Below are 27,123 nucleotides of genomic sequence, written 5' to 3' on the forward strand. Positions count from 1 at the left end.
AGGCAGAACTGAGCAATTTCCACTAGATGGGCCAGCTGCAAAGGCAAAATTGGCTATGTTGTACATATTAATGATAACAAAAACTAAAATGTGCTTTTTGGTCTTAATTTAAGGTTAGAGTTAGGCATTAGGGTTAGCAGTGTGGTTATGGTTAGGGTTAAGGTTAAAATCGTACTTTGTGGCTGTGCCAGCTAGTGACCACTCTGCAGAGCTGCCTCAATAAGATTCATGATGAAAAACAACTAATTTGCGCCTCTTAAGGGGTGAGTAATCTAAAAGTACCTGATTACGTTACTGAGTTTTGGTAATCCAAAAGTTAAGTTACTGATTACAATTTTGGTCAGGTAACTAGTAACAGTAATGGATTACATTTAGAATGTAAGCTACCCCAGGATGTGTAACAACGGGCCGTGAACAGGGGTCCTATAAGACGGAGCACAATTGGACCAGCATCATCCGGGTTAGGGGAGGGTTTGGCAGAGGGGGATTTAACTTGGCTCATCGCACTCTAGTGACTCCTTGTGGCGGGCCGGGTGCTTGCAGGCTGAACTCCGGTCGTCAGTTGAATGGTGTTTCCTCCGACACATTGGTGCAGCTGGCTTCCAGGTAAAGCGAGTGGGTGTTAAGAAGCGCGGCTTGGCGTGTCATGTTTTGGAGGACGCATGACTCGACCTTTGCCTCTCCTGAGCCCGTTGGGGAGTTGCAGTGATGAGACAAGATCGTAATTGGATCGCAATTGGATATCACGAAAAAGTTACCCACCCAACCCTGACTATTGGGTCGCAGCCTTTTTTATTTGTTAACTATACACCACTTGCTCGGAAGCCCTACCGGACCGTGTCCCAGTCGGGGATGATTTGCTATGTTTTTACACTCAAAACCGCTAAATTGGTGTCTGTAGTAAATCAATCCGAATAATTTTTGCAAATTAAAGGCCCTGTATGACCATAACAAGGCCACAGTGTATGGAGGCCATCTTTAAAAATATATATTTGTATATTGTTAGGTGTTTTATACACTTAATTAAAGGGATACTTCATTATTTTGGCAAAGAGGCCCTTTTCGTAGTTCTCCAGAGTCAGATGAACTTGTGGATACCATGTTTATGTCTCTGAGTGCAGTTTGAAGGAAGTTGCTAACTAGCACTACCACAATTGCTAACTAGCATGCTAGCAGATACCCATAGACTTCCAGTCATTGCGCTAACGCTAGTTAGCATTGGCTCATGAAAGTACCTCTAAATTCCTTCATACTGGAAACAGAGGCATAAAATTGATATCCACGAGTTCATCTGACTCTGGGGAAGTAGATAAAGGGCCTCATTGCTAAAATGCTGAAGTATCCCTTATTAAAGACAGCTCGGAAATTAGAGGGGGAGAAAGCGTGAGAAGGATGGACACATGGATTGAAACCTGGTCTCCAGTGGGGAGTTTTATTTGTAACATGCCAGGGAGTATTACCACTACACCACGGCTCTGCACAAAATAGGTCATCTTACCCAGGATCTTGCTGATGTTGGAGTTATGCATGTCGGGGAAGGTCTGCAGGATCTTCCTCCTCTCGTCCTTGGCCCACACCATGAAGGCATTCATGGGCCTCTTGATGTGGGGCTCGGCACTGTTCCTGCCCCTGGCCTCCCTGAAGACCCGTGCTTCCGTAGTGCTGGCACCACCTGTGGGATGGGAGGGACATTGCATTACTTACTCAATTGCACACTCGTTTCTGCAAAAAAAGCCACAAAATGTCACAAGTACATGTACTGCACTGCATGTCCAAGAGCTGGGACGACGCTCCGATTATCAGCCAGATAAGATCTCCATTTATTCTCCCGTGTTTACAGCTCTGATTTCAAGCTATAGCGTGATGAATGCTTCCCAACCCACCGTAGCCTGTAAACACTGGGGGTTTATGGAAAACAGGTGGGCTTCTGGGCCAGAAAAGAGAAAAGTCCCCAATCTGTTTTAACTGCCTTCCTTCTGCTTGCATACTTCGGCAGGGTGGAATTGTCTGAGACACAAACAGTGCTAGTGGGTTGGAAAGAGGGGGAGAATATAGAATACCGTTTCTAGTTCCCCGTAGACGCAAGTCCTTCATTTGAAAAACAACAAAACGGAAACCCTGACACTTTATTTGTATTTAGCTGAGGGATTGTGATGGGGTTATTGAACAAAGCTCATTAGGCCTTAAATTATCAGAAACAGCTGTATATATCACAGAGTGGGCCTTGAAATGGGCAATCTGCAGTTTCTGCATCACTTTTTGGAGTGATATGCACCCAATGTTTCTTGACTAATATAACTTATAAATGCCTCATGAGCTTAGTTCAACTGTCATACCCCATCAGATCCCAGAATATAAGCTTGTTTAACTCCAATGTTTGTAAACAAAGTAAATGTAAACAAACACTGTATAGTCTCAAAACATGGTTACAACTATACTTTTGATATCATGGATGGTCAGTCCTTGTGTCAATAGCTCTCTCTTTTTACTGAAACCGTGGTGGGGATTATGTTTTGTTATTGTTTCAACTGCTGATTGCCGCTTTAAGTGCAAGGCATCTGTTTGGAGAACAATTTGCTTGGACTGTCAAGTGTCCACTTCTGAGACGTTCCGAGAGGAACACAATACATATTTGTGTCTGGTGAATACCTGTGTTCAGAGCAAACTCTCTGTCTGTGTCTATTCTATAGGGAACACAGTTGAAAGAGGCCCAAAAAATGTGGCGCCACCTCATGCATGTTAACATTAGAAGCCTACTCCCTAAGTTTGTTTTACTCACTGCTTTAGCACACTCTGCCAACCCGGATGTCTTAGCCTGGTCACTGGCAAAGGGTCACTGGCAGGGTCACTTTGCCAGGGTCACTGGCAAAACCACCAAAAACCCTGAAATCTCCATCGATAAAATTTTTCGCCAAGATAGAACTGCCAAAGGGGACGGTGTTGCAATCTACTGCAAAGATAGCCCGCAGAGTTCTGTCATACTATCCAGGTCTGTACCCAAACATTTCGAGCTTCTACTTCTAAAAATTCACCTTTCCAGAAACAAGTCTCTCACTGTTGCCGCTTGCTATAGACCTCTCTCTGCCCCCAGCTGTGCCCTCGACAATATATGTGAATTGATTGCCCCCCATCTATCATCAGAGCTCGTGCTACTAGGTGACCTAAACTGGGACATGCTTAACACCCCGGCCATCCTACAATCTAAGCTTGATGCCCTCAATCTCACACAAATTATCAAGGAACCTACCAGGTACAACCCCAAATCCGTAAACACGGGCACCCTGATAGATATCATCCTAACTCGCCCTCCAAATACACCTCTGCTGTTTTCAATCAAGATCTCAGCGATCACTGCCTCATTGCCTGCATCCGTAATGGGTCTGCGGTCATACAACCACCCCTCATCACTGTCAAACGCTGCCTGAAACACTTCAGCGAGCAGGCCTTTCTAATCGATCTGGCCGGGGTATCCTGGAATGACATTGACCTCATCCCGTAGGTAGAGGATGACTGGTTATTCTTTAAAAGTGCCTTCCTCACCATCTTAAATAAGCATGCCCCATTCAAAAAATTTAGAACTAGGAATAGATATAGTCCTTGGTTCACTCCAGACCTGTCTGCCCTTGACCAGCACAAAAACATACTGTGGCATTCTGCATTAGCATCGTATAGCCCCCGTGATATGCAAATTTTCAGGGAAGTTAGGAACAAATATACACAGGCAGTTAGGAAAGCTAAGGCTAGCTTTTTCAAACAGAAACTTGGATCCTGTAGTACAAAATCAAAAACGTTCTGGGACACTGTAAAGTCCATGGTGAATAAGAGCACCTTTTCACAACTGCCTCTGCTCTGAGGCTAGGAAACACTGCTACCACTGATAAATCCACTATAATTGAGAATTTCAATAAGCATTTCTCTACGGCTGGCCATGCTTTCCACCTGGCTACCCCTACCCCGGTCAACTGCCCGGCACCCTAAACAGCAACCCGCCAAAGCCCCCACAATTTCTCCTTCACTCAAATCCAGATAGCTGATGTTCTGAAAGAGCTGCAAAATCTGGACCTCTACAAATCAGCCGGGCTAGACAATCTGGACCCTCTCTTTCTAAAATGATCTGCCGAAATTGTTGCAACCCCTATTACTAGCCTGTTCAACCTCTCTTTCGTATCGTCTGAGAATCCCAAAGATTGGAAAGCTGCCGCGGTCATCCCCCTCTTCAAAGGGGGTGACACTCTAGACCCAAAATGCAACAGACCTATATCTATCCTACCCTGTCTTTCTAAGGTCTTCAAAATCGAAAGTCAAAATTGTTAACAAACAAATTACCGACCATTTTGAATCTTACCGTACCTTCTCCGCTATGCAATCTGGTTTTAGAGCTGGTCATGGGTGCACCTCAGCCACGCTCAAGGTCCTAAACGACATCATAACCGCCATCGATGAGAGACATTACTGTGCAGCCGTATTCATCGACCTGGCCAAGGCTTTCGACTCTGTCAATCACCACATTCTTATTGGCAGACTCGACAGCCTTGGTTTCTCAAATGATTGCCTCGCCTGGTTTACCAACTACTTCTCTGATAGAGTTCAGTGTGTCAAATTGGAGGGCCTGTTGTCCGGACCTATGGCAGTCTCTATGGGGGTGCCACAGGGTTTAATTCTCGGGCCGACTCTCTTCTCTGTATACATCAATGATGTCGCTCTTGCTGCTGGTGATTCTCTGATCCAACTCTACGCAGACGACACCATTCTGTATACTTCTGGCCCCTCTTTGGACACTGTGTTAACTAACCTCCAGACGAGCTTCAATGCCATACAACTCTCCTTCCGTGACCTCTGACTTAGAGTACGTGGACAACTACAAATACCTAGGTGTCTGGGTAGACTGTAAACTCTCCTTCCAGACTCACATTAAGCATCTCCAATCCAAAATTAAATTTAGAATATTGCAACAAAGCCTCCTTCACTCATGCTTCCAAACATACCCTTGTAAAACTGACCATCCTACCAATCCTCGACTTTCGGCGATGTCATCTATAAAATAGCCTCCAACACTCTACTCAACAAATTGGATGCAGTCTATCACAGTGCCATCTGTTTTGTCACCAAAGCCCTATACACTACCAACCACTGCGACCTGTATGCTCTCGTTGGCTGGCCCTCGCTTCATACTCGTCGCCTAACCCACTGGCTACAGGTTATCTACAAGTCTCTGCTAGGTAAAGCCCCGCCTTATCTCAGCTCACTGGTCACCATAGCAGCACCCACTCGTAGCACGCGCTCCAGCAGGTATATCTCACTGGTCACCCCCAAAGCCAATTCCTCCTTTGGTCGCCTTTCCTTACAGTTCTCTGCTGCCAATGACTGGGACAAACTGCAAAAATCACTGAAGCTGGAGACTCATATCTCCCTCACTAGCTTTAAGCACCAGCTGTCAGAGCAGCTCACAGATCACTGCACCTGTACATAGCCCATCTGTAAACAACCCATCTATCTATCTCATCCCCATACTGTATTTATTTATTTATCTTGCTCCTTTGCACCCCAGTATCTCTACTTGCACATTCATCATCTGCACATCTACCATTCCAGTGTTTAATTGCTATATTGTAATTACTTCGCCACCATGGCCTATGTATTGCCTTACCGCCCTTATCTTATCTCATTTGCACATGCTGTATATAGACTTTGTTGTTTTCTTTTTTTCTACTGTATTATTGACTGTATGTTTTGTTTATTCCATGTGTAACTCTGTGTTGTATATGTCGAATTGCTATGCTTTATCTTGGCCAGGTCGCAGTTGCAAATGAGAACTTGTTCTCAACCGGCCTACATGGTTAAATAAAGGTGAAAAAAAAACAAGGGCCCCAAGTGAAGGGTCACTGGCATCCATTTAGCCTGAGCAGGATGTGCCCACTTTTACCTCAAACCTAACTTCTTCTACTGTCCATAGTTGTATTTTTGGAGTGGGGGTGCTGCGATTTTTTTCTTTGTAAGGGGTGGGTTCTTTGCCTGCGCTGCAGACGGCTATGTCGGTCCGCTAATACAGGACTATTAAAAGGCCCAGTCCACAATTTTTGTGAAGACAAAATATATATAAAATAAAGAAAGAAAAACACATACATACATACATACATACATACATACATACATACATACATACATACATACATACATATACACCCAGTACCATGCAAAAGTTTTAGGCAGGTGTGAAAAAATGTTGTAAAGTAAGAATGCTTTCAAAAATAGACGTTAATAGTTTATATTTATCAACTAACTAAATGCAAAGTGAGTGAACTGAAGAAAAATCTAAATCAAATTAATATTTGGTGTGACTACCCTTTGCCTTCAAAACAGCATCAATTCTTCGAGTCAGGGATTTTGTAGGCATATTGTCAGGTGTTTGATTAAACAATTATACCAAACAGGTGCTAATGATCATCAATTCAATATGTAGGTTGAAACACAATCATTAACTGAAACAGAAACAGCTGTGTAGGAGGAATACAACTGGGCGAGGAACAGCCAAACTCAATTAACAAGGTGAGGTTGCTGAAGACAGTTTACTGTCATAAGTCATACACCATGGTAAGACTGAGTTCTACTGCATCAGCAAGGTCTCTCCCAGGCAGAAATTTCAATGCAGTCAGAGGTTTCCAGATTTTCTGTCCAAGCTCTTTTGAAGAAGCACAAAGAAACGGGCAACGTTGATGACCGTAGATGCAGTGGTCATTCAAGGAAACTTACTTCAGCAGATGAAAGACACATCATTCTTACTTCCCTTCGCAATCGGAAGATGTCCGGCAGTGCCATCAGCTCAGAATTGGCAGAAAACAGTGGGACCCTGGTACACCCATCTACTGTCCGGAGAAGTCTGGAAGTCTGACGTGGAAACGAGGCCAAGCGACTCAAATATGCATGAAAACACAGGAACTGGGGCCGGATTCACAAAACCTTAAGAAGAAATCTCTTCTTAACTGCCATTTTTTCCTTAACTATTGACTTAAGAAGAAAGTTAAGCAAAATTACTATTCCTCAATAAAGTTATTGGAAATGTTCTTAAGGTTTCTCCTAAGTTTCTTCCTAAGAAAATGTTAAGAAGAAATGGGATTCTTGAAAATATTTTAGGATTTCTTCTTGGAAATGTACTTAACTTTAGGACAGTTAAACTCTTGTCTTGAGATGAATGGATACTTTTGTAACCATGAATGTTTTCTTGCGCCACAGACACAGTTGGCTACCGGACATTTAAATACAGCAAGAATAGAAATGAAACACGCATAATCTAGAAAGCTAGTAATTAACAATATATTTCAATATTCTAGAAGTGTTAAATAGCTAGCACTATCTCGTCAATTTGCAGAGAAGAACTTGGCTAACTTAGCTACGTTAACGTTGTTAGCTATTTTGGCTATAATGTCTTTACACATTAGCTAGCTAATTAATGTAGCTAACTAAGTTACCGGTCGCGCAGTCCCTCTACCACCACCTCTATGGTGGACAACACCTTCTCCTCCAGCTGGTCCACATGAATAGTCTCTCAGCTCCCTTCATCTTAGCAGCCGACTTGATGTCGGACCACTTCTTTTTAGGGCGTCACTGTCCCTTGCCATACCCCCTGACAGCAGAGACAGACTCGGCCACTCTCGCCCATCTTTTCTTTTTGGTCTCTGCAGTAAACCCGCAGTTATCAAGTTTTCCCCAACAGCAAACTTTTTCCTGGCTGCTATTTCCTCCACCATCACCTCAATGTCTTTTCTTGGTTATCCATTTTTGATTTTGATATAGCTAGTCTGATGGTTATAATGTATGAAAAATAACCAAATAACTAAATCCGATCATCCCTGTCACATAGGTTTATTTATTGGTTTCAAGCACGTCACTAATGTCAATACAGAAATAAGATATTTACAAAGTTCTTAAGAAAGATATTTACGAAGTTCCTAAGAACATTTTGAGGAATTGCATTTATGAACTATGGTATGAACTTCCTATTTTTTTCGTAAGTAAAGTTTTGTGAATCAGGCCCCCGGGGTGCAGAAAAATGGCAGCAGGTGCTCTGGACTCATAAGTCAAAATTTGAAATATTTGGCTGTAGCAGAAGGCAGTTTGTTCGCCGAAGGCGAAGCATGGTGAAGCATGGTGGAGGTTCCTTGCAAGTTTGGTGCTGCATTTCTGCAAATGGAGTTGGGGATTTGGTCAGAATGAATGGTCTCCTCAATGCTGAGAAGTACAGGCAGATACTTATCCATCATGCAATACCATTAGGGAGGGAGGCATCTGATTGGCCCCAAATGTATTCTGCAGCATGACACCACCCCAAACATACAGTGAACGTCATTAAGAACTATTTTCAGCGTAAAGAAGACCAAGGAGTCCTGGAAGTGATGGTGTGGCCTCCCACAGAGCCCTGATCACAACATCATCGAGTCTGTCTGGGATTGCATGAAGAGAGAGAAGCACCTGAGGCTGCCTAAGTCCACAGAGGAACTGTGGTTAGTTCTACAAGATGTTTGGGCCAACTTACCTGCCGAGTTCCTTCAAAAACTGTGTGCAAGTGTACCTAGATGAATTGATGCTGTTTTGAAGGCAAAGGGTGGTCACACCAAATATTGATTTGATTTAGATTTTTCTTCTGTTCACTCACTTTGCATTTTGTTAGTTGATAAATATAAACTATTAACATGACTATTTTTGAATGCATTCTTACTTAACAGCATTTTTTCACACATTCCTAAAACTTTTGCACAGTACTGTATATATACAGTATATTTTCTATTATTATGATTATTCAGGGGCTGCTGCAACACCCTCAGCACCCCTACTTCCCGTGGCTATGCTAATGTATTATAAATATCCATTTGACCTCTCTCTTCTCTTTTCCTCTGTTCTACTATTATGCACCAAGCTATATAGATACGGGTTGTAAGCATACACACATAAACATCAGCAGGATGCACTTACATAAAAGTATTGAGAATTGAAAGAGATAGTTAGAAGAAGAACATCAGAAATGTTGAAAGAAAGAAAGAAAGAAAGAAAGAAAGAAAGAAAGAAAGAAAGAAAGAAAGAGACAGACGAAACCCACCATGAAGATCCTCAGGTCTGGTGAGGTCAATGACCCTGTGACCCATCTTTCCATCCTCTCCCAGGTTGCCCAGGTGCTGACTCAAACTCTCAAAGTGCATCCGCTCCTAAAATACAAAGAGGTCAAAGGTCAATCAGGGTTGAGTACGGTTTGAGTCTGCCTAATAGTAATAGATAATAATAGATAGATAGACAGACAGATAGACAGATAGACAGATATATAGACAGATAGATAGGAGGGAAAAGAGAGAGCGCGGCCCCCCAAAGATAGAAGGACAGCCATTGCAGCTTAGAAGGGATAGGAAAGTAGAAGAGAAGAGAACAGGAGAGTAAATGAAGAAAAATGAAGGGAGGGAGGGAGGGAGGGAGGGAGGGAGGGAGGGAGGGAGGGAGGGAGGGAGGGAGACAGACAGACAGACAGACAGACAGACAGACAGACAGACAGACAGACAGACAGACAGACAGACAGACAGACAGACAGACAGACAGACAGACAGACAGACAGACAGACAGACAGACAGACAGACAGACAGACAGACAGACAGATAGATAGATAGATAGATAGATAGATAGATAGATAGATAGATAGATGTATGTATGTTTAGCCACAAAAAAAGTATGTTTAGCCACAAAAAGAGACAATACGCCAGATCTACCCAGCGCTACCATGTAAGCTGACTCAGTGCTCCCCACCCATCCTGCCTACTGTCTCTGATTATTCTGCGCTGCCTGCCCGCCATCCCGCCCTCTCCCTCAAATGAGTCCAGCATGCCGTCTGTAGCCCTCCAGCTAAAATTACCCTGCCACGCTCCCGAACTGTGGAAAACAAGGGCCTCCACAATCACCACACATCCACTCATTCCTCCACCTCTCCTCCTCCTCTCCCCGTTTTCTGGTGACAAAGGCATTTTGTTTGACGGAGGGAATGGTTGCTGGATGAAGTCATGCCGCGGTAGACGCTGGCAGCGCCGATGGAACTTGGGGCCTTTTGTTTTTATATATATATATATATATATGTAGGGAGCCAGGGAGGGCCAATGTCAGCACGACGTTAAGGGCTGTAATCAGGCCACCACAGAACATGTGCTTGGGCAGCGCTGCACACACCACAGAATCTGCTCACAGAGAACTAAGAGAGAGGACTAACACTGGATGACCTACTGAGAACTAACACTGGACCAACAGAGGACTTACAGAGATGACTAACACTGGATGACCTACTGAGAACTAACACTGGACCAACAGAGGACTTACAGAGATGACTAACACTGGATGACCTACTGAGAACTAACACTGGACCAACAGAGGACTTACAGAGATGACTAACACTTGACCAACAGAGGACTTACAGAGATGACTAACACTCGACCAATAGAGGACTTACATAGAGGACTAACACTGGACCAACAGAGGACTTACAGAGATGACTAACACTGGACCAACAGAGGACTTACAGAGATGACTAACACTCGACCAATAGAGGACTTACATAGAGGACTAACACTGGACCAACAGAGGACTTACAGAGATGACTAACACTGGACCAACAGAGGACTTACAGAGATGACTAACACTGTACCAACAGAAGACTTACAGAGATGACTAACACTGTACCAACAGAAGACTTACAGAGATGACTAACACTGTACCAACAGAAGACTAATTTAGGACTTAATCTGTAACAGGACTCAGTATGACAGCAGGCCTAGAGTCAGTCCAATGTGGTCGCTTGTAAATGACAACAATGACTAATCAACATTAGCTAAATAGTTCAAAACTATAAAAGACCATCTTAAAATATACTATTATTACTTTACAGGACTGGGGCTTGTCCAACATTCAACTCAATCTATATTTCGGAACTTAAAGAGACACACAGAGCTCCTCTATTGCATGGGCTCTCCTGAACTCGTTGGCTGGGCACACATTTTAACGGGTTGCTATGGCAGCGCTATAAACACTGCACCGACCGAGCAGTTTTATCAGCGTCATGTTCAGCTCATTACTGCGTCGACGTGTACAGGCAAACCCTGCTCTAACCGACCCACAACATTTACTGCCTCCTCCAGGAGCAATGAGGTCCCTCACTCCTCCTCCTCCTCCTCTCCCCCCTTCCTTCTTTCACTGTGCCTGTCATCTCTCAATACAGATGCCTTGTCCTGTTGTCCATGGGAAGTGAAGGAGCTCACACCCTGTTTCATCCAGTTGTAGCACCAATAATACATATTTATATCTCTAAGGCCTTGAATTTGGACGCAAAAGTGCTTGCATATGACTTTGCTCAAAAACTATATGGTGCATACTGGCAATGAGAATGCACACCAGAACAGCCAGTGAATACCACAACACATTTCCTGTTGGGACTGACAACAGAGACTGCTGTGTGGTGACTGGCCTGGCTGACTCAAGTCACCCACATTGCTAATGTTCTCCTCAACGGTCCCTCCTTTCCCTGCAGTGTGGCACACAAAAGAGCTGGTGTAACGTAGTTGAGTAGTCCCGACAGCTGATGTCAACTACCGACAGAGTTAAGTAGGCTTAGTGACAGGGACGTTCTAGTAAAGTACCAGTGCTCTGCTGAGTAGGACACACTGAATGCTCTACGCAAGGCCAGCTCACTCAAAACTGGAATAAACTTACTACACACACACACACACACACACACACACACACACACACACACACACACACACACACACACACACACACACACACACACACACACACACACACACACACACACACACACACACACACACACACACACACACACACACAGTCACACACACACTAGTATACATGTAGACACACACAAACACACACACACACACACACAGGCACACACAGTCACACAGGACAAACACCCACGCACTCACACTCTGTGGCTATTTTAGTGTGCTTGCTTGGCAGCTGCGGGCCTTGTTGGAAGCAGCGTAAGCGTAACGCGATACTCAACAATGCCACTTGCTGGCCGGAGCTAGCGTCTGTGCGCAAGGCGAGCTATAATGACATTAACATGGCCAAGGCCAGCCCAGTGCCAGGACACGGCAGCAGAAAGAGGACTCCTGGATCACCGTCAGTAGTAGAACTTATAGCAAAGGGAATCTTGCTAAAATTGAAGGATGACTAAGGTTAACACACACACACACACACACACACACACACACACACACACACACACACACACACACACACACACACATATGCATGCATACAGACACACCACACCCACACAGACCATCAGCATAGTTCCATATGAAGTTACACCCCACACCGTCTTCACCCCGTGGTCTATCCTTAGAACACAGTCATCTGTGTGATACCTCTTGTAGCAGAGATCAGATTAGGATCAGGTGTTTCAGTAGTTTCATACTGCCTAATCTAATGCATTTCTAAAGAATGTCCCAGAAATAGCAATGAATATTGTTAGAAAAAATGATTTTCATGAAAGCATGACACTCAGACTCAAATATAATGAATACAAAGTACAAAATGTAGCATCTCCATTGGATTGGATTAGTTACATTAGTTATCTGCAGAATGGAGGTTGTGAGTCATGTCAGCTTTCTCTATGAATTGACTAGGACAGAGACAATGCTATGAGTGGCAACAACAAAAAACTCCCTTCTATAGAAAAAGAATAGATTTAAAGCTAAGAAAAGCGTGTTTGAGGAACCGTTGTTAGGTAACGAATAACACTGAACAACAAACAGTGGCCTGTGGTGTTCTAGAACCGGAAACAATAACTTTGAGAGTTTCCAAATGAGCTTTTTATTAGGAGGAAAGGAGCCATAAAGTAAATTGCTGCATTGCTCGGTTTGTCCTTATAAAGTCGGAAAATATAGTGTTGGTACATGTGAGAACCTATTGTTCACAATATACCAGGCTTCGTTTGATAATTTAAAATCATTGACACATTTAGACGTTTTGATTAGGATCATGTCAAACCATCTACAAAGAAACACATTCAAAACACTGATAAATCGCAGAATATTTTTCTCCACTTTATGCTAAACAACCCAATCAAAAACAGAAGGTAATGTTTAATATGTACAGGAAACATGGCTTCTAGTTGAAGCTGTGGCCTCTAGTTGAAGCTGTGGCCTCTAGTTGAAGCTGTGGCCTCTAGTTGAAGCTGTGGCCTCTAGTTGAAGCTGTGGCCTCTAGTTGGAACTGTGGCCTCTAGTTGGAACTGTGGCCTCTAGTTGAAGCTGTGGCCTCTAGTTGGAACTGTGGCCTCTAGTTGAAGCTGTGGCCTCTAGTTGGAACTGTGGCCTCTAGTTGGAACTGTGGCCTCTAGTTGGAACTGTGGCCTCTAGTTGGAACTGTGGCCTCTAGTTGGAACTGTGGCCTCTAGTTGGAACTGTGGCCTCTAGTTGGAACTGTGGCCTCTAGTTGGAACTGTGGCCTCTAGTTGAAGCTGTGGCCTCTAGTTGAAGCTGTGGCAGAGGGGATTCATTCAAGTATTCATCGCTAAAATATTAATGATTCCTCTGACTTCGTCCTTCCTCCCTTTCAAAACGTATTTTCCCTTGAGTCTATCCATGATTGACTGATCTGATTTATATTTTGAAGATCTTTTTTAACATGGGGGACCCCGTGGGTATAGGAGCTCCTGCTACAAAGTGGCCCATCTCCTCTCTTCAACCCGGGGGGCAGGGGGTCTGAAGGCCCTCTTTCCAGACTGTGGTTCTAATTGGGTATAGACCCCCAAGTCTCACACACACACACACTCAGACATGTACCAGCACACACACACACACACACACACACACACACACACACACACACACACACACACACACACACACACACACACACACACACACACACACACACACACACACACACACACACACACACACACACACACACCAAAACCATCACTGTCATAGACCCAGCTACTGTCTGTTCAAAGCAGTCGACTTCTGGGTGGCCGTGGATATGAAAGAAGAGAGGATCTCAAGAGCACTGGCCAGGGTTCCAGAGAAAAAAGCAGACGCCACTATTTCCCTTCAACAGTACATGTATGAATTGAGAAAGTGACAGAATTGGGCTTTCCCTGTGTCAATCTGAGAATGAGAATATAATTAGAGCAAGTGTACATTGTTCAGGCATTTGTCTGCATTTTCCTACCTTGTCTGATGAGGCTAATAGTGCTCATTGAAAATATGTAGAGTGTGTGTGTGTGTGCGCTCATTGGTGTTTATTTGTTTATTTGGATCCCCAGTAGCTTTTGCAGAAGCATGATGGCTTAAACTATTTTTGGTTTAAAATAAGTTTTATTGAAGCTGTGTTATATTAATGTCAAGTGTACTGTAACTGGTTGTTTCAGTCGCAATGTCCACAAAATACATGACATGTATCAAAGCACTGATAGACAAGGACAGCCACACAAAACACTGATATGCTGATAGACAAGTACAGTCACACAAAACACTGATACGCTGATAGACAAGGACAGTCACACAAAACACTGATAGACTGATAGACAAGGACAGTCACACAAAACACTGATAGACTGATAGACAAGTACAGTCACACAAAACACTGATACACTGATAGACAAGGACAGCCACACAAAACACTGATATGCTGATAGACAAGGACAGTCACACAAAACACTGATACGCTGATAGACAAGGACAGTCACACAAAACACTGATATGCTGATAGACAAGGACAGTCACACAAAACACTGATACGCTGATAGACAAGGACAGTCACACAAAACACTGATACGCTGATAGACAAGGACAGTCACACAAAACACTGATACGCTGATAGACAAGGACAGTCACACAAAACACTGATACGCTGATAGACAAGGACAGTCACACAAAACACTGATACGCTGATAGACAAGGACAGTCACACAAAACACTGATACGCTGATAGACAAGGACAGTCACACAAAACACTGATAGACTGATAGACAAGGACAGTCACACAAAACACTGATAGACTGATAGACAAGGGCAGTCACACAAAACACTGATAGACTGATAGACAAGGACAGTCACACAAAACACTGATACACTGATAGACAAGGACAGTCACACAAAACACTGATACGCTGATAGACAAGGACAGTCACACAAAACACTGATACGCTGATAGACAAGGACAGTCACACAAAACACTGATACGCTGATAGACAAGGACAGTCACACAAAACACTGATATGCTGATAGACAAGTACAGTCACACAAAACACTGATACGCTGATAGACAAGGACAGTCACACAAAAACACTGATACGCTGATAGACAAGGACAGTCACACAAAACACTGATATGCTGATAGACAAGGACAGTCACACAAAACACTGATACGCTGATAGACAAGTACAGTCACACAAAACACTGATATGCTGATAGACAAGTACAGTCACACAAAACACTGATACGCTGATAGACAAGTACAGTCACACAAAACACTGATACACACAAATGTAAAACACAACGTTATAGAAACAATACAACAATTACACAAAACATACAACTACAAAAGTATGTGTGTGTGTACGTGTGTGTAAGTGCGTATCTGTGTCTGTGAGTGTGTGTCTGTAAGTGTATGTGTGTGAGTGGGAAGTGGGTGTGTGTTAGAGTGTGTCTGTCTGTCTGTCTGTCTGTCTGTCTGTCTGTCTGTCTATCTGTCTGTCTGTGTCTGAGTGTGTGAGGGTGTGTGTCTGTCTGTGTGTGTGTGTGTGTGTGTGTGTGTGTGTGTGTGTGTGTGTGTGTGTGTGTGTGTGTGTGTGTGTGTGTGTGTGTGTGTGTGTCTGTGCGTTTGTGTCTGTGTGTGTATGTCTGGGTGTATGTCTGGGTGTGTGTCTGCGTGTGTGTATGCGTGTGTGTCTGCCTGTCTGTATGTGTCTGGCTGTCTGTCTGTGTCTGTCTGTGTCTGCATCTGTCTGTGTCTGTGTGTGTGTGTGTGTGTGTCTGTGTGTGTGTGTCTGTCTGTGTGTGGTGTGTGTGTGTGTATGTCTGTGTGTGTCTGTCTGTGTGTGTGTCTGAGTGTCTGTCTGCATGCCTGTCTGTGTGTATGTCTGTCTGTCTGTGTCTCTCTGTGTGTGCGTGTGTCTGTGTGTGTGTCTGTCTGTGTGTGTGTCTTTGTGTGTATGTTTGTTTGTGTCTGTCTGCCTGTGTGTGTGTCTCTGTCTGTGGGTGTGTGTCTCTGTCTGTGTGTGTATGTGTCTGTGTGTGCATGTGTGTCTGTCTCTATGTCTGTGTGTCTTTGTCTGTCTGTGTGTCTCTGTGTGTCTCTGTGTGTGTGTGTCTGTCTGTCTGTCTGTCTGTCTGTCTGTCTGTCTGTCTGTCTGTCTTTGTGTGTGTCTGTGTGTCTGTGTCTGCCTGTGTGTGTCTGTCTGTGTGTGTCTGTCTGTCTGTGTGTGTCTGTCTGTCTGTGTCCTCACAGTTCTCAAGTTCTTGTCTAATCCGTTGTTTCAAGGTCATTTAGCTGTTTATTTGAGTAATAGTAGATGGAAGGGAGTTCCATGTGATCATGGCTCTGTATAATACTGTGTTGCTGTGAACTCATTTTGGACTTGGGGACTGTGAAGAGACCCCTGGTGGCATGTCTTGTGGGGTATGTATGGGTGTCTGAAGAGACCCCTGGTGGCATGTCTTGTTGGGTATGTATGGGTGTCTGAAGAGACCCCTGGTGACATGTCTTGTGGGGTATGTATGGGTGTCTGAAGAGACCCCTGGTGGCAAGGTAAAAATATGTTGTTCAGCCCCTGAACAAGGCAGTTAACCCACTCTTCCTCGGCCATCATTGTAAATAAGAATTTGTTCTTAACCGACTTGCTTATTAAATAAAATGTTGATGGTAGTTCTGTATGTGTAGTTAAGGGCAAGGCGTGCTGCTCTGTTTTGAGCCAGCTGCAGCATTGCTAGGTCTTTCCTGGCTGCACTTGACCATATTACCGGACAGTAATCAAGAAGGGACATGATTAGAGCCTGAACAACTAATGTGTCAAAAACGCAGAAGATCTTTTTATAACAGACATACTGTATTTCACCCCCATCTTCACAACAACTTTGGCATTTTTTCATGTTTTTATTTATTTAACTAGGCAAGTCAGTTAATTAAGAACACATTCTTATTTACAATGACGGCCTGATAACTGATGGTCCAATGTGTTACCTTGGAGTTTAGCTTCCTCAACTTTCTCAATGGTCTTTATGTACAACTCCAGTTGAGGTTTAGGTCATAGAATGTTTATTAAACTATATACAATGCTTTTAGTTTTAGATGTGTAAACACACATGTGCATGTGTATATGTGTGTATGCATCTACGTGTTTGAGTGTGAGTTTGTGCATGCGTTCATGTCTGTGGATGCGTCTTTATGTGCACCGTGACTATCACCTTGCTGCCATTGCTGAGGCTCATGCCGCTCAGGGCTGTGAGTTTGGCCTCCAGGCTTTGCTGCTGCTGGTGATGAAGCTGTTCTCTCTGGATCTGCTCCCTCATCTTCCTCGCCTCCTGGATGGCCTTCGTTACCGCGTCCTGGTCCCCAAACAACGCTGTGGAGTTCAGGCTGGATAGGATGTCTGTGGGTAGAAAGCATCAGCCGTCAGTGTCTGACTGTTGACGGGCACAACACCAGACCAATCAGCATTGTTGCTGTACGTGACCTCACAGGAAAAGATCTTGACAAACGATTGATTCCAATGGACCACTAGCTCCTCCTCTCTAGACATACTTAGAGCTGAGAGGATTGGTTCCTCCTCTCTAGACATACGTAGAGCTAAGAGGATTGGTTCCTCCTCTCTAGACATACGTAGAGCTGAGAGGATTGGTTCCTCCTCTCTAGACATACGTTGAGCTGAGAGGATTCGTTCCTCCTCTCTAGACATATGTAGAGCTGAGAGGATTGGTTCCTCCTCTCTAGACATACGTAGAGCTGAGAGGATTGGTTCCTCCTCTAGACATACATAGAGCTGAGAGGATTGGTTCGTCCTCTCTAGACATACGTAGAGCTGAGAGGATTGGACAGGTATAAGCAACATAGAAAAAAGGTGGAGCTGTTACCATATTGCTTGTAGATCTCCAGCTCACTGAGATCTACACAGGTGCCTAGGGGGTAGGGGTGACGCCTTTATTTGTGGTTAGACAATGAAAGACTCATCTGTAAATTACATTTTTCCAACGGTAGTTTCTCTACAAGCACCCAACGTTCCCCTCCGGGACTGCAAACTTTCCGCTACCTTCCTTGTCTAATTAGCAGATGAAGAGGAATTACTGTATGCTTGGGTGGCCGTTTAAAAAAAGGCATAATATAGCACACAGGAAGGAACACAAGTGAAGTGGCGCGTCCTCAAAGACACTATAGAGGAGCTAACAAAATTGTTTTGGTGTAATGCAAGGCTTTAGATTGGGCTTAATCACAGATAGCAGAGGTAGAGCACTAAGGTTTATGGTCCAGGGCAGACAATGATGTGAGGAAGTCTCTTTAAACCAAATAACGTGTGCTGGGTTTCACTGGTTCCGCTGCCTGGGTTTTCATTGGTACTAAATACAGGGCTTTGGGCACTCGTAAAAAAATAAAATAAATAGGTCTCCTTTGGGGTTGACTTGAACTGGCGGTGGATGCTAGGAATGTTTGTGTGCAATGTGAAGGTGTTTGTGTGCATTTTGTTTATTTGTACCTGTGAGTGTGTGCGCAGGCATGTGTGTGTGTTCATTGCACCCACCCAGTGAGCCTCTGCCCATGTTGGAGAGGGGGCTGGGGATGCGCCCCTTCCCCATGGTGATGGGGCTGGTCTTGTTGCTGGGGAACAGGGTGTGTGACGGCGAGGACGGGGAGCGGTGGGGCTCGCCAGTCTTGGATCGGGCTGAGAGGTTCAGGGGCTGCGTCGACCCTTCCTCCTGTGGAAGACGAGGAGAAAGAGCGGTCACAGGGGTAAGAAAAGGCTGAAAACACACCAGGGACCTGTTACATGGGCAAACAAATCTTTTGATGTTGTTATGATAGCATTATGACAGACTGCTTCAAGTGAAGACATGGTGAAAATGTAGTTGTCAGTTGAAGTGTGTATACACTGAGTGTACTAAACATTAGGAACATCTTCCTAATATTGAGTTGCACCCCCTTTTGCCCTCAGAACAGCCTCAATTCATTGGGTTATGGACTCTACAAGGTGTCGAATGTGTTCTGCAGGGATTCTGGCCCACGTTGACCCCAATATTTCCCACAGCGGTGTCAAGTTGGCTGTGTAACGGCTATCGTCATATTCCTCCTCCTCGGACGAGGAGAGGCGAGACGGATCGGACCAATACGCAGAGTGGGTAGTGCTCATGATAATTTATTAAATCGAAACTGAACACTAACATGAAACAAAATAACAAAATGAATACAACCGAAAGCAGTCCCGTGTGGCACGAATACTAACACGAAAACAAACACCCACAAAACACACGTGAAACCCCGGCTGCCTTAGTATGATTCTCAATCAGGGACAACGATTGACAGCTGCCTCTGATTGAGAATCATACCAGGCCGAACACAAAAATCCCAACATAGAAAATCAACCATAGACAAACCCACCCAACTCACGCCCTGACCAACTAAAATAAATACAAGACAAAGGAAAACAGGTCAGGAACGTGACAGGCTGGAAGTCCTTTGGGTGGTGGACCATTCTTGATACACACAGGAAATTGTTGAGCATGAAAAACCCAGCAGCTTTGCAGTTCTTGACACAAACCGGTGTACTACCATACCCTGTTCAAAGGCACTTAAATCGTGTGTCTTGCCCATTCACCCTCTGTATGGCACACAAGCACAATCTCAATTGTCTCAAGGCTTAAAAATCCTTCTTTAACCCATCTCCTCTTCCTTCATCTACACTAAGGTGGATTAAGAAGTGACATCAATAAGGGATCACAGCTTTCAGACATGGATTCACCTGGTCAGTCTATGTCATGGAAAGTGTTCTTAATATTCTTAATATTTTGTACACTCAGTGTAGCTGTCGTGGTCTAAGTTCTGCTGAGGAGGATAATTTCTCTATCCAACTGACTGAAGAGTCTGTCGCCCTGATTCAACCTGACTCGTCTATTCAACTGAGCCTCTGAATTATGTTGAAGCATGTCTGTCTGGGAGTTCAGATTGGCAGAATAAAAACATTTGAAGCAGACAGAAAAGTTGTGTTTGTTTATACTAAGTGTAGACCGGTGTGAATGATGTGTTTGAGAGTGCAATATTGCTTTAATACTTTGGTCGTGTTCCCAAGGGCACAGTGTTGAGAAGCTGGGAAAAATAAGGCTTTGACCATCAGATTGCTGCCTAAAAAATGTATTCACTCAATTATCCCGCTCTCAAGTCGTGGCCATTTATAAATACATTTGATCAACAAAAACTTTTGGCGTCCCGTCTCCTCCTCTCTTTCTTAATCAAAGGTTCATGACCACATCGCCTGACATTGAGTTTGTGGGGAATCCCTGGAAGGGGATAGAAACTGGAAGAGAATCCGTCAACACCACCTGACTTGGTCGTGAAAGGGAACGCTAACAAACATGGATTTCATTTGGAACCAGTCTTGAGGAGAGGAGAAAGAACGTGATTTGGGTGTCTGGGAGGACATTGGGATGCCAGTGTGGAGGGTAGCGAGAGTGGAAAGGGGTTAGGGAATGTGGAAGTTTCAGGGTGGAAGTTTGAACTTTCAAGGGAAGGGTACTGAGTTCTGACTTCAGTCTATTCTGATGATGGTTGAGTAGTATTGTGGAGCTGTGGTGAGTTCTGACTCCAGTCTATTCTGATGATGGTTGAGTAGTATTGTGGAGCGGTGGTGAGTTCTGACTCCAATCTATTGTGATGCTGGTTGCAGCGGTGGTGAGTTCTGACTCCAGTCTATTGTGATGCTGGTTGAGTAGTATTGTGGAGCTGTGGTGAGTTCTGACTCCAGTCTATTGTGATGCTGGTTGCAGCGGTGGTGAGTTCTGACTCCAGTCTATTGTGATGCTGGTTGCAGCGGTGGTGAGTTCTGACTCCAGTCTATTGTGATGCTGGTTGCAGCGGTGGTGAGTTCTGACTCCAGTCTATTGTGATGCTGGTTGAGTAGTATTGTGGAGCTGTGGGGAGTTCTGACTTCAGTCTATTGTGATGCTGGTTGCAGCGACCCTACATAGACACATGGCTCCCATTATTGCCTTGTCGAGTCAAGATGAGGCGTATGCTCTCGAGCTCACTCCAGTAAAGAGGTCTGGGCCCATGCCAAACAGCAGCCAGCGCCAATGTGTGTGTGTGTATATGTGTGTGTGTGTGTGTGTGTGTGTGTGTGTGTGTGTGTGTGTGTGTGTGTGTGTGTGTGTGTGTGTGTGTGTGTGTGTGTGTGTGTGTGTGTGTGTGTGTGTGTGTGTGTGTGTACACACGTGTGTGTTCATTCCCTTTCACTTGAATCCTTGATTCAGTCAGTGAGTTATATACTGTATAACCAAGGTCCAAAACAAAAACACACAAATTCAAGAAAAAAGAGAAGGCTCACCTTAATGTGAGTGACAGGACTCAACACTCTCTTCTCACTCTTCAAGCCGGGGGGCGATAGGGGGTCTGAGGAGTTGGGAGGCTGTGGCAGTGAGGCCATTTTGGCTCCAGGTGAGATCTGCATGCTGGCCAGCTGGGCGGCGTACAGCTGCTGCAATGAGAGGAAATAGGGAAACTGACAAGCTATTAACATCAGCAGCCAGCCGCTAGAGCTGGCTTGCTTCCCGCCTCCCTCGCGGTGTGTCACACGCCCACACGCACTTCAGAGAAAAAACAGAGGCCCTGTCTATAGCTGGTTGTGACTTGAAGCTAAAATGAAAAAGAAACCCACAACTATGAGCATTGTTGGAGGCATGTGTTTGTTTGTCAAGGTTCAGATCCAAAGAAAACATATTCAACTCAAACCATCGCCAATCTATCTACAATGCCGATTCATTCAACAGATGGTGGTGTTCAGAGTGGCTTGCTCATCGATTGATATCAATGCTTGGATCCAGCTTGAGGTTTGGAGTGTTCGTCAAAACTTCAAGTCAGAGAAATGCTTCAAGTTAAATGTCAGAGTAAAGTTTCAGAGAAAGATTCTTTTTTTTTTACTCTTTCAAAGACTTAATGGAGAATAAACCTCAATTTCAGAGAAATCCTACAAAGCTTCAGCCATTCCAAGACACTTAGTAAATATTAAACAACCCAATCTAGAAAAGAGAAACACAGTCTCTGTCTGAGGTCCAGCAGTCTGAATCAAAGCTCTGACCACTGCCTGAAACCACTGTCAACCTCCGTTTGAGGACTTGACAACATATCAAAGCCCCAATCCTGCATGAAAACCACCCTGACATGGCTTGTGTTCAGTAAGACTTGGCCTGCCTCTCTCCCTCCTCCTCTCCTCTAATATCTCTATTTCTACACTCTTCTTTTATCTTCTCCTCTCCTGTCTCCTCTCTCACCGTTCTCCACTCTTCTCTCCTCTCCCTCATCTCCTCCCCCCTCTCCTCTCCTCCTACCTCCCGCTCTCTCTCTCCTTGTCCTCTCCTCTCTTTCCCCCCTCTTCCACTCTCTCTCTCTCCCCATTGTATCATTGCCCCAGTGTTGTGAGATCTGATTTCCTCTCAGTCTAAACCGCTAGGCCTCATGAGGACTCTGAGGTCCGTGGAGGAGGGTGGCAGACACACGAGAAGCAGAGCAGACGGGAGGACTGCCGCAACGTCTCATTCTGTGGTTCAGGCAGCGAGTTGGACAGCCCTCTCTCGAGCCAATATTAAACGCAAACAGAAGGGGCCCTCGCCGCGATGAAACAAAGCCCTGGTGTCACGTCGCTTATTTTGGTTGGCGAGTATGAGGAGTGCCCGGGCCAACCTCTGGCGATATGAGATATGCTCAGGAATGTGCTTTGAATGACTTTTAGGGCCTCGTGCGTCTATCATTCACGACCACAAGAGTAACTCGCTGTGGAGATGGCTGTTGTTCATACAACTGCGGAGAAGGGGAGAGCTGAGGTTGAGGTATACACCCTGAATGTCTCCGAGGCCCAAGCACACGTACAAACACACACACTGTCTCTCTCTACTGAGCAAGGATTATGTATGGGAATGAGTTAGACAGTTAGACACTGGTAGACTGAGCTATGGGCCCCTATACCCAAGCACACTCACACAAACATTCACATTCATACCCCCACACAAACTAAAACAGAGATAGCCCCCCCCCCTTTCAATATGGCTGCCAAAACAACATCAGACAAGAGCTTTGCACAGAGAGCTGACAAAAAGCGACAAGTCGAACGTAACTAGGGAGTCAAGGGACTAGGGAGTCAAACGGTGCACCTTTCTAGTAACCTAGTAAAAGATTGCCACAGTCATTTTTAGCCACATTTGAGCTTTGTAAATGTATAATATATATATATTTTTTAAATGTTAATGTTTGTCATTTAGCAGACACTCATAACCAGTGCAATTTACAAGGGATTCAACTAAGGTACAGTAGATGAACAACCACATATCACAGTCATAGCAAGTAAAAAAATAAATGTTAGCATTACTGAGAATCTTGTAGTGAAGGGAGAATATTGTAATGAAGGTGTATACTTGTAAATGTATTTACTTGTATGTATTTGTAGTTTATCTAACTACAACTACAAAAGTATTTTGTATTTTAGTTTGATACATCGTTCTTTAGAGAATATTGTATTTGTAACAAGATCCATTTTGATGTATCTTTTGCCAATCTCTGTGTTGATATACACTGCTCAAAAAAATAAAGGGAACACTAAAATAACACATCCTAGATCTGAATGAATGAAATATTCTTATTAAATACTTTTTTCTTTACATAGTTGAATGTGCTGACAACAAAATCACACAAAAATTATGAATGGAAATCAAATTTATCAACCCATGGAGGTCTGGATTTGGAGTCACACTCAAAATTAAAGTGGAAAACCACACTACAGGCTGATCCAACTTTGATGTAATGTCCTTAAAACAAGTCAAAATGAGGCTCAGTAGTGTGTGTGGCCTCCACGTGCCTGTATGACCTCCCTACAACGCCTGGGCATGCTCCTGATGAGGTGGTGGATGGTATCCTGAGGGATCTCCTCCCAGACCTGGAATAAAGCATCCGCCAACTCCTGGACAGACTGTGGTGCAACTTGGCGTTGGTGGATGGAGCGAGACATGATGTCCCAGATGTGCTCAATTGGATTCAGGTCTGGGGAACGGGCGGGCCAGTCCATAGCATCAATGCCTTCCTCTTGCAGGAACTGCTGACACACTCCAGCCACATGAGGTCTAGCATTGTCTTGCATTAGGAGGAACCCAGGGACAACCGCACCAGCATATGGTCTCACAAGGGGTCTGAGGATCTCATCTCGGTACCTAATGGCAGTCAGGCTACCTCTGGCGAGCACATGGAGGGCTGTGCGGCCCCCCAAAGAAATGCCACCCCACACCATGACTGACCCACCGCCAAACATGCTGGAGGATGTTGCAGGAAGCAGAACGTTCTCCACGGCGTCTCCAGACTCTGTCACGTCTGTCACATGTGCGTGTGAACCTGCTTTCATCTGTGAAGAGCACAGGGCGCCAGAGCGAATTTGCCAATCTTGGTGTTCTCTGGCAAATGCCAAACATCCTGCACGGTGTTGGGCTGTAAGCACAACCCCCACCTGTGGACGTCGGGCCCTCATACCACCCTCATGGAGTCTGTTTCTGACCATTTGAGCAGACACATGCACATTTGTGGCCTGTTGGAGGTAACTTTGCAGGGCTCTGGCAGTGCTCCTCCTTGCACAAAGGCGGAGGTAGCGGTCCTGCTGCTGGGTTGTTGCCCTCCTACGGCCTCCTCCACGTCTCCTGATGTACTGGCCTGTCTCCTGGTAGCGCCTCCATGCTCTGGACACTACGCTGACAGACACAGCAAACCTTCTTGGCACAGCTCGCATTGATGTGACATCCTGGATGAGCTGCACTACCTGAGCCACTTGTGTGGGTTGTAGACTCCGTCTCATGCTACCACTAGAGTGAAAGCACCGCCAGCATTCAAAAGTGACCAAAACATCAACCAGGAAGCATAGGAACTGAGAAGTGGTCTGTGGTCACCACCTGCAGAACCACTCCTTTATTGGGGGTGTCTTGCTAATTGCCTATAATTTCCACCTTTTGTCTATTCCATTTGCACAACAGCATGTGAAATTTATTGTCAATCAGTGTTGCTTCCTAAGTGGACAGTTTGATTTCACAGAAGTGTGATTGACTTGGAGTTACATTGTGTTGTTTAACCTGTTGGGGATGGGGGCGCTGTTTAGACTATTTATGCTAATGTGGCTAATTTTTTAAACGGCTTCCCACAAAATCCTTGATCGTACAATATGCATATTATTATTATTATTGGATAGAAAACAGTCTATAGTTTCTATAGGAGTTGAAATTTTGTCTCTAAGTGGAACAGAGCCCATTCTACAGCAATTTCCCTGACATGGAGTCAGATTTGAGAAATGTTGGCCACTTTTCTGAAGTCAGTTAAAAGGGCACTGTCGTTGCTATGACTATACGGACACTTCTTACGTCTTCCCCTGGATGCCTTTACGTGATGACGATTCCAACGGGCTCGATTGCTCGTTCACAGGCCCTACAAATGAAAAAACCCTGAAGCTAGTCATTCTTTTGGAGCTGCGTAACGCGCGTGCTGGACACCGACCCGCTCCTGTTCCAAGCGTTAGTTTAGCCTGTTATATTTCTCCGGTCATCTTTTCACTCGTTATAGGAGTTACAAACATCATAAAGTAGTTAATTTAAAGCGTTTTATAGCAATTTATATCCGTTTAGTGCGATTTTGGGACATTTATTTTTGCAACGATGTGAAAAGTTGGGCACGCTTTTCAGTTCATCCCGAACGTAGTTGACATTTCCACATGGCAAGAGGACAGCTTTCCACCAAAAGACGATTTCTCCCAAGAAAGGATCCTTTGCCCAAGATACTGATGGAAGAACAGCTCAAGGTAGGACATTTTTATTATGATAAATCGTGTTTCTGTCGAAACATTTTAGTGGCTTAGGACGCCATGTTTTTTGACGTAGCTTCGCTTGGCGCAAACTGTATTGAAAAGTAAGGATAAATTAAAAAATGTAATAACGCAATTGTATTAAGAATTAAATTGTCTATCAATCCCTGTCCACCCTATATTTTTTAGTCACGTTTATGAGTATTTATGTATAAGAGTAGATCACTGTCTAAGTGGCGCAAGGACAAATTCTGACCAGCTGAGTTACATTTCACATTGTCTAACCATGATTTTGGTGGCTAAATATAAACATTTTCGATCAAACTGTATATGCATGTTGTAATGTGATGTTACAGGAGTGTCATCGGAAGAATTCTGAGAAGGTTAGTGAAAAAATTAATATCTTTTGGCGATGTTGACTTTTATCGCTCACTTTGGCTAGAATCAATGCTGGGCTGCTAATTGCTATGTGCTAAGCTAATATAACGATTTATTGTGTTTTCGCTGTAAGACACTTAGAAAATCTGAAATATTGTCTGTATTCACAGGATCTGTGTCTTTCGATTCGTGTATGCTGTGTATTTTTACGAAATGTTTGATGATTAGTAGTTAGGTAAACACGTTGCTCATTGTAATTATTCTAGTCCATTTGTGATGGTGGGTGCAATTGTAAACTATGCCATCTACCTGAAATATGCACTTTTTTCTAACAAAACCTATCCCATACCATAAATATGTTATCAGACTGTCATCTAATGAGTTTTTTTGTTGGTTAGGGGCTATAAATATCTTAGTTTAGCCGAATTGGTGATGGCTACTGGTGTTGGTGGACAAATAAAAGATGGTGGATTATGCTAATGTGTTTTTAGGTAATAGATGTACATCTTTACATATTGTGTCTTCCCTGTAAAACATTTTAAAAATCGGAAATGTTGACTGGATTCACAAGATCTGTGTCTTTCATTAGCTGTATTGGACTTTAATGTGTGAAAGTTAAATATTTTAAAAATATATTTTTTTTGAATTTCGCGGCACTGGTTTTTCAG

At 44.2% G+C, this 27,123-nt stretch overlaps 1 protein-coding gene across 4 annotated transcripts in view; it reads right to left on the reverse strand.

The window, feature by feature from the left end:
• The window catches only part of LOC129854990 (transcription factor SOX-6-like), a 184,290-nt gene that overhangs the window by 16,231 nt on the left and 140,936 nt on the right, over positions 1-27,123 (reverse strand). For all 4 annotated transcript variants that reach the window (XM_055922213.1, XM_055922214.1, XM_055922211.1 and 1 more), the window contains 5 exons: positions 21,584-21,733; positions 18,791-18,965; positions 17,463-17,647; positions 9,092-9,197; positions 1,499-1,672 (listed from right to left, as the gene is read on the reverse strand). In XM_055922213.1, coding sequence (XP_055778188.1) covers positions 1,499-1,672; positions 9,092-9,197; positions 17,463-17,647; positions 18,791-18,965; positions 21,584-21,733 — 790 coding nt within the window. The remainder of the gene's footprint in view (positions 1-1,498; positions 1,673-9,091; positions 9,198-17,462; positions 17,648-18,790; positions 18,966-21,583; positions 21,734-27,123) is intronic.

The sequence above is a fragment of the Salvelinus fontinalis genome, chromosome 5 (genome assembly GCF_029448725.1).
Source record: "Salvelinus fontinalis isolate EN_2023a chromosome 5, ASM2944872v1, whole genome shotgun sequence".
In the NCBI taxonomy this organism is placed as follows: domain Eukaryota; kingdom Metazoa; phylum Chordata; class Actinopteri; order Salmoniformes; family Salmonidae; genus Salvelinus; species Salvelinus fontinalis.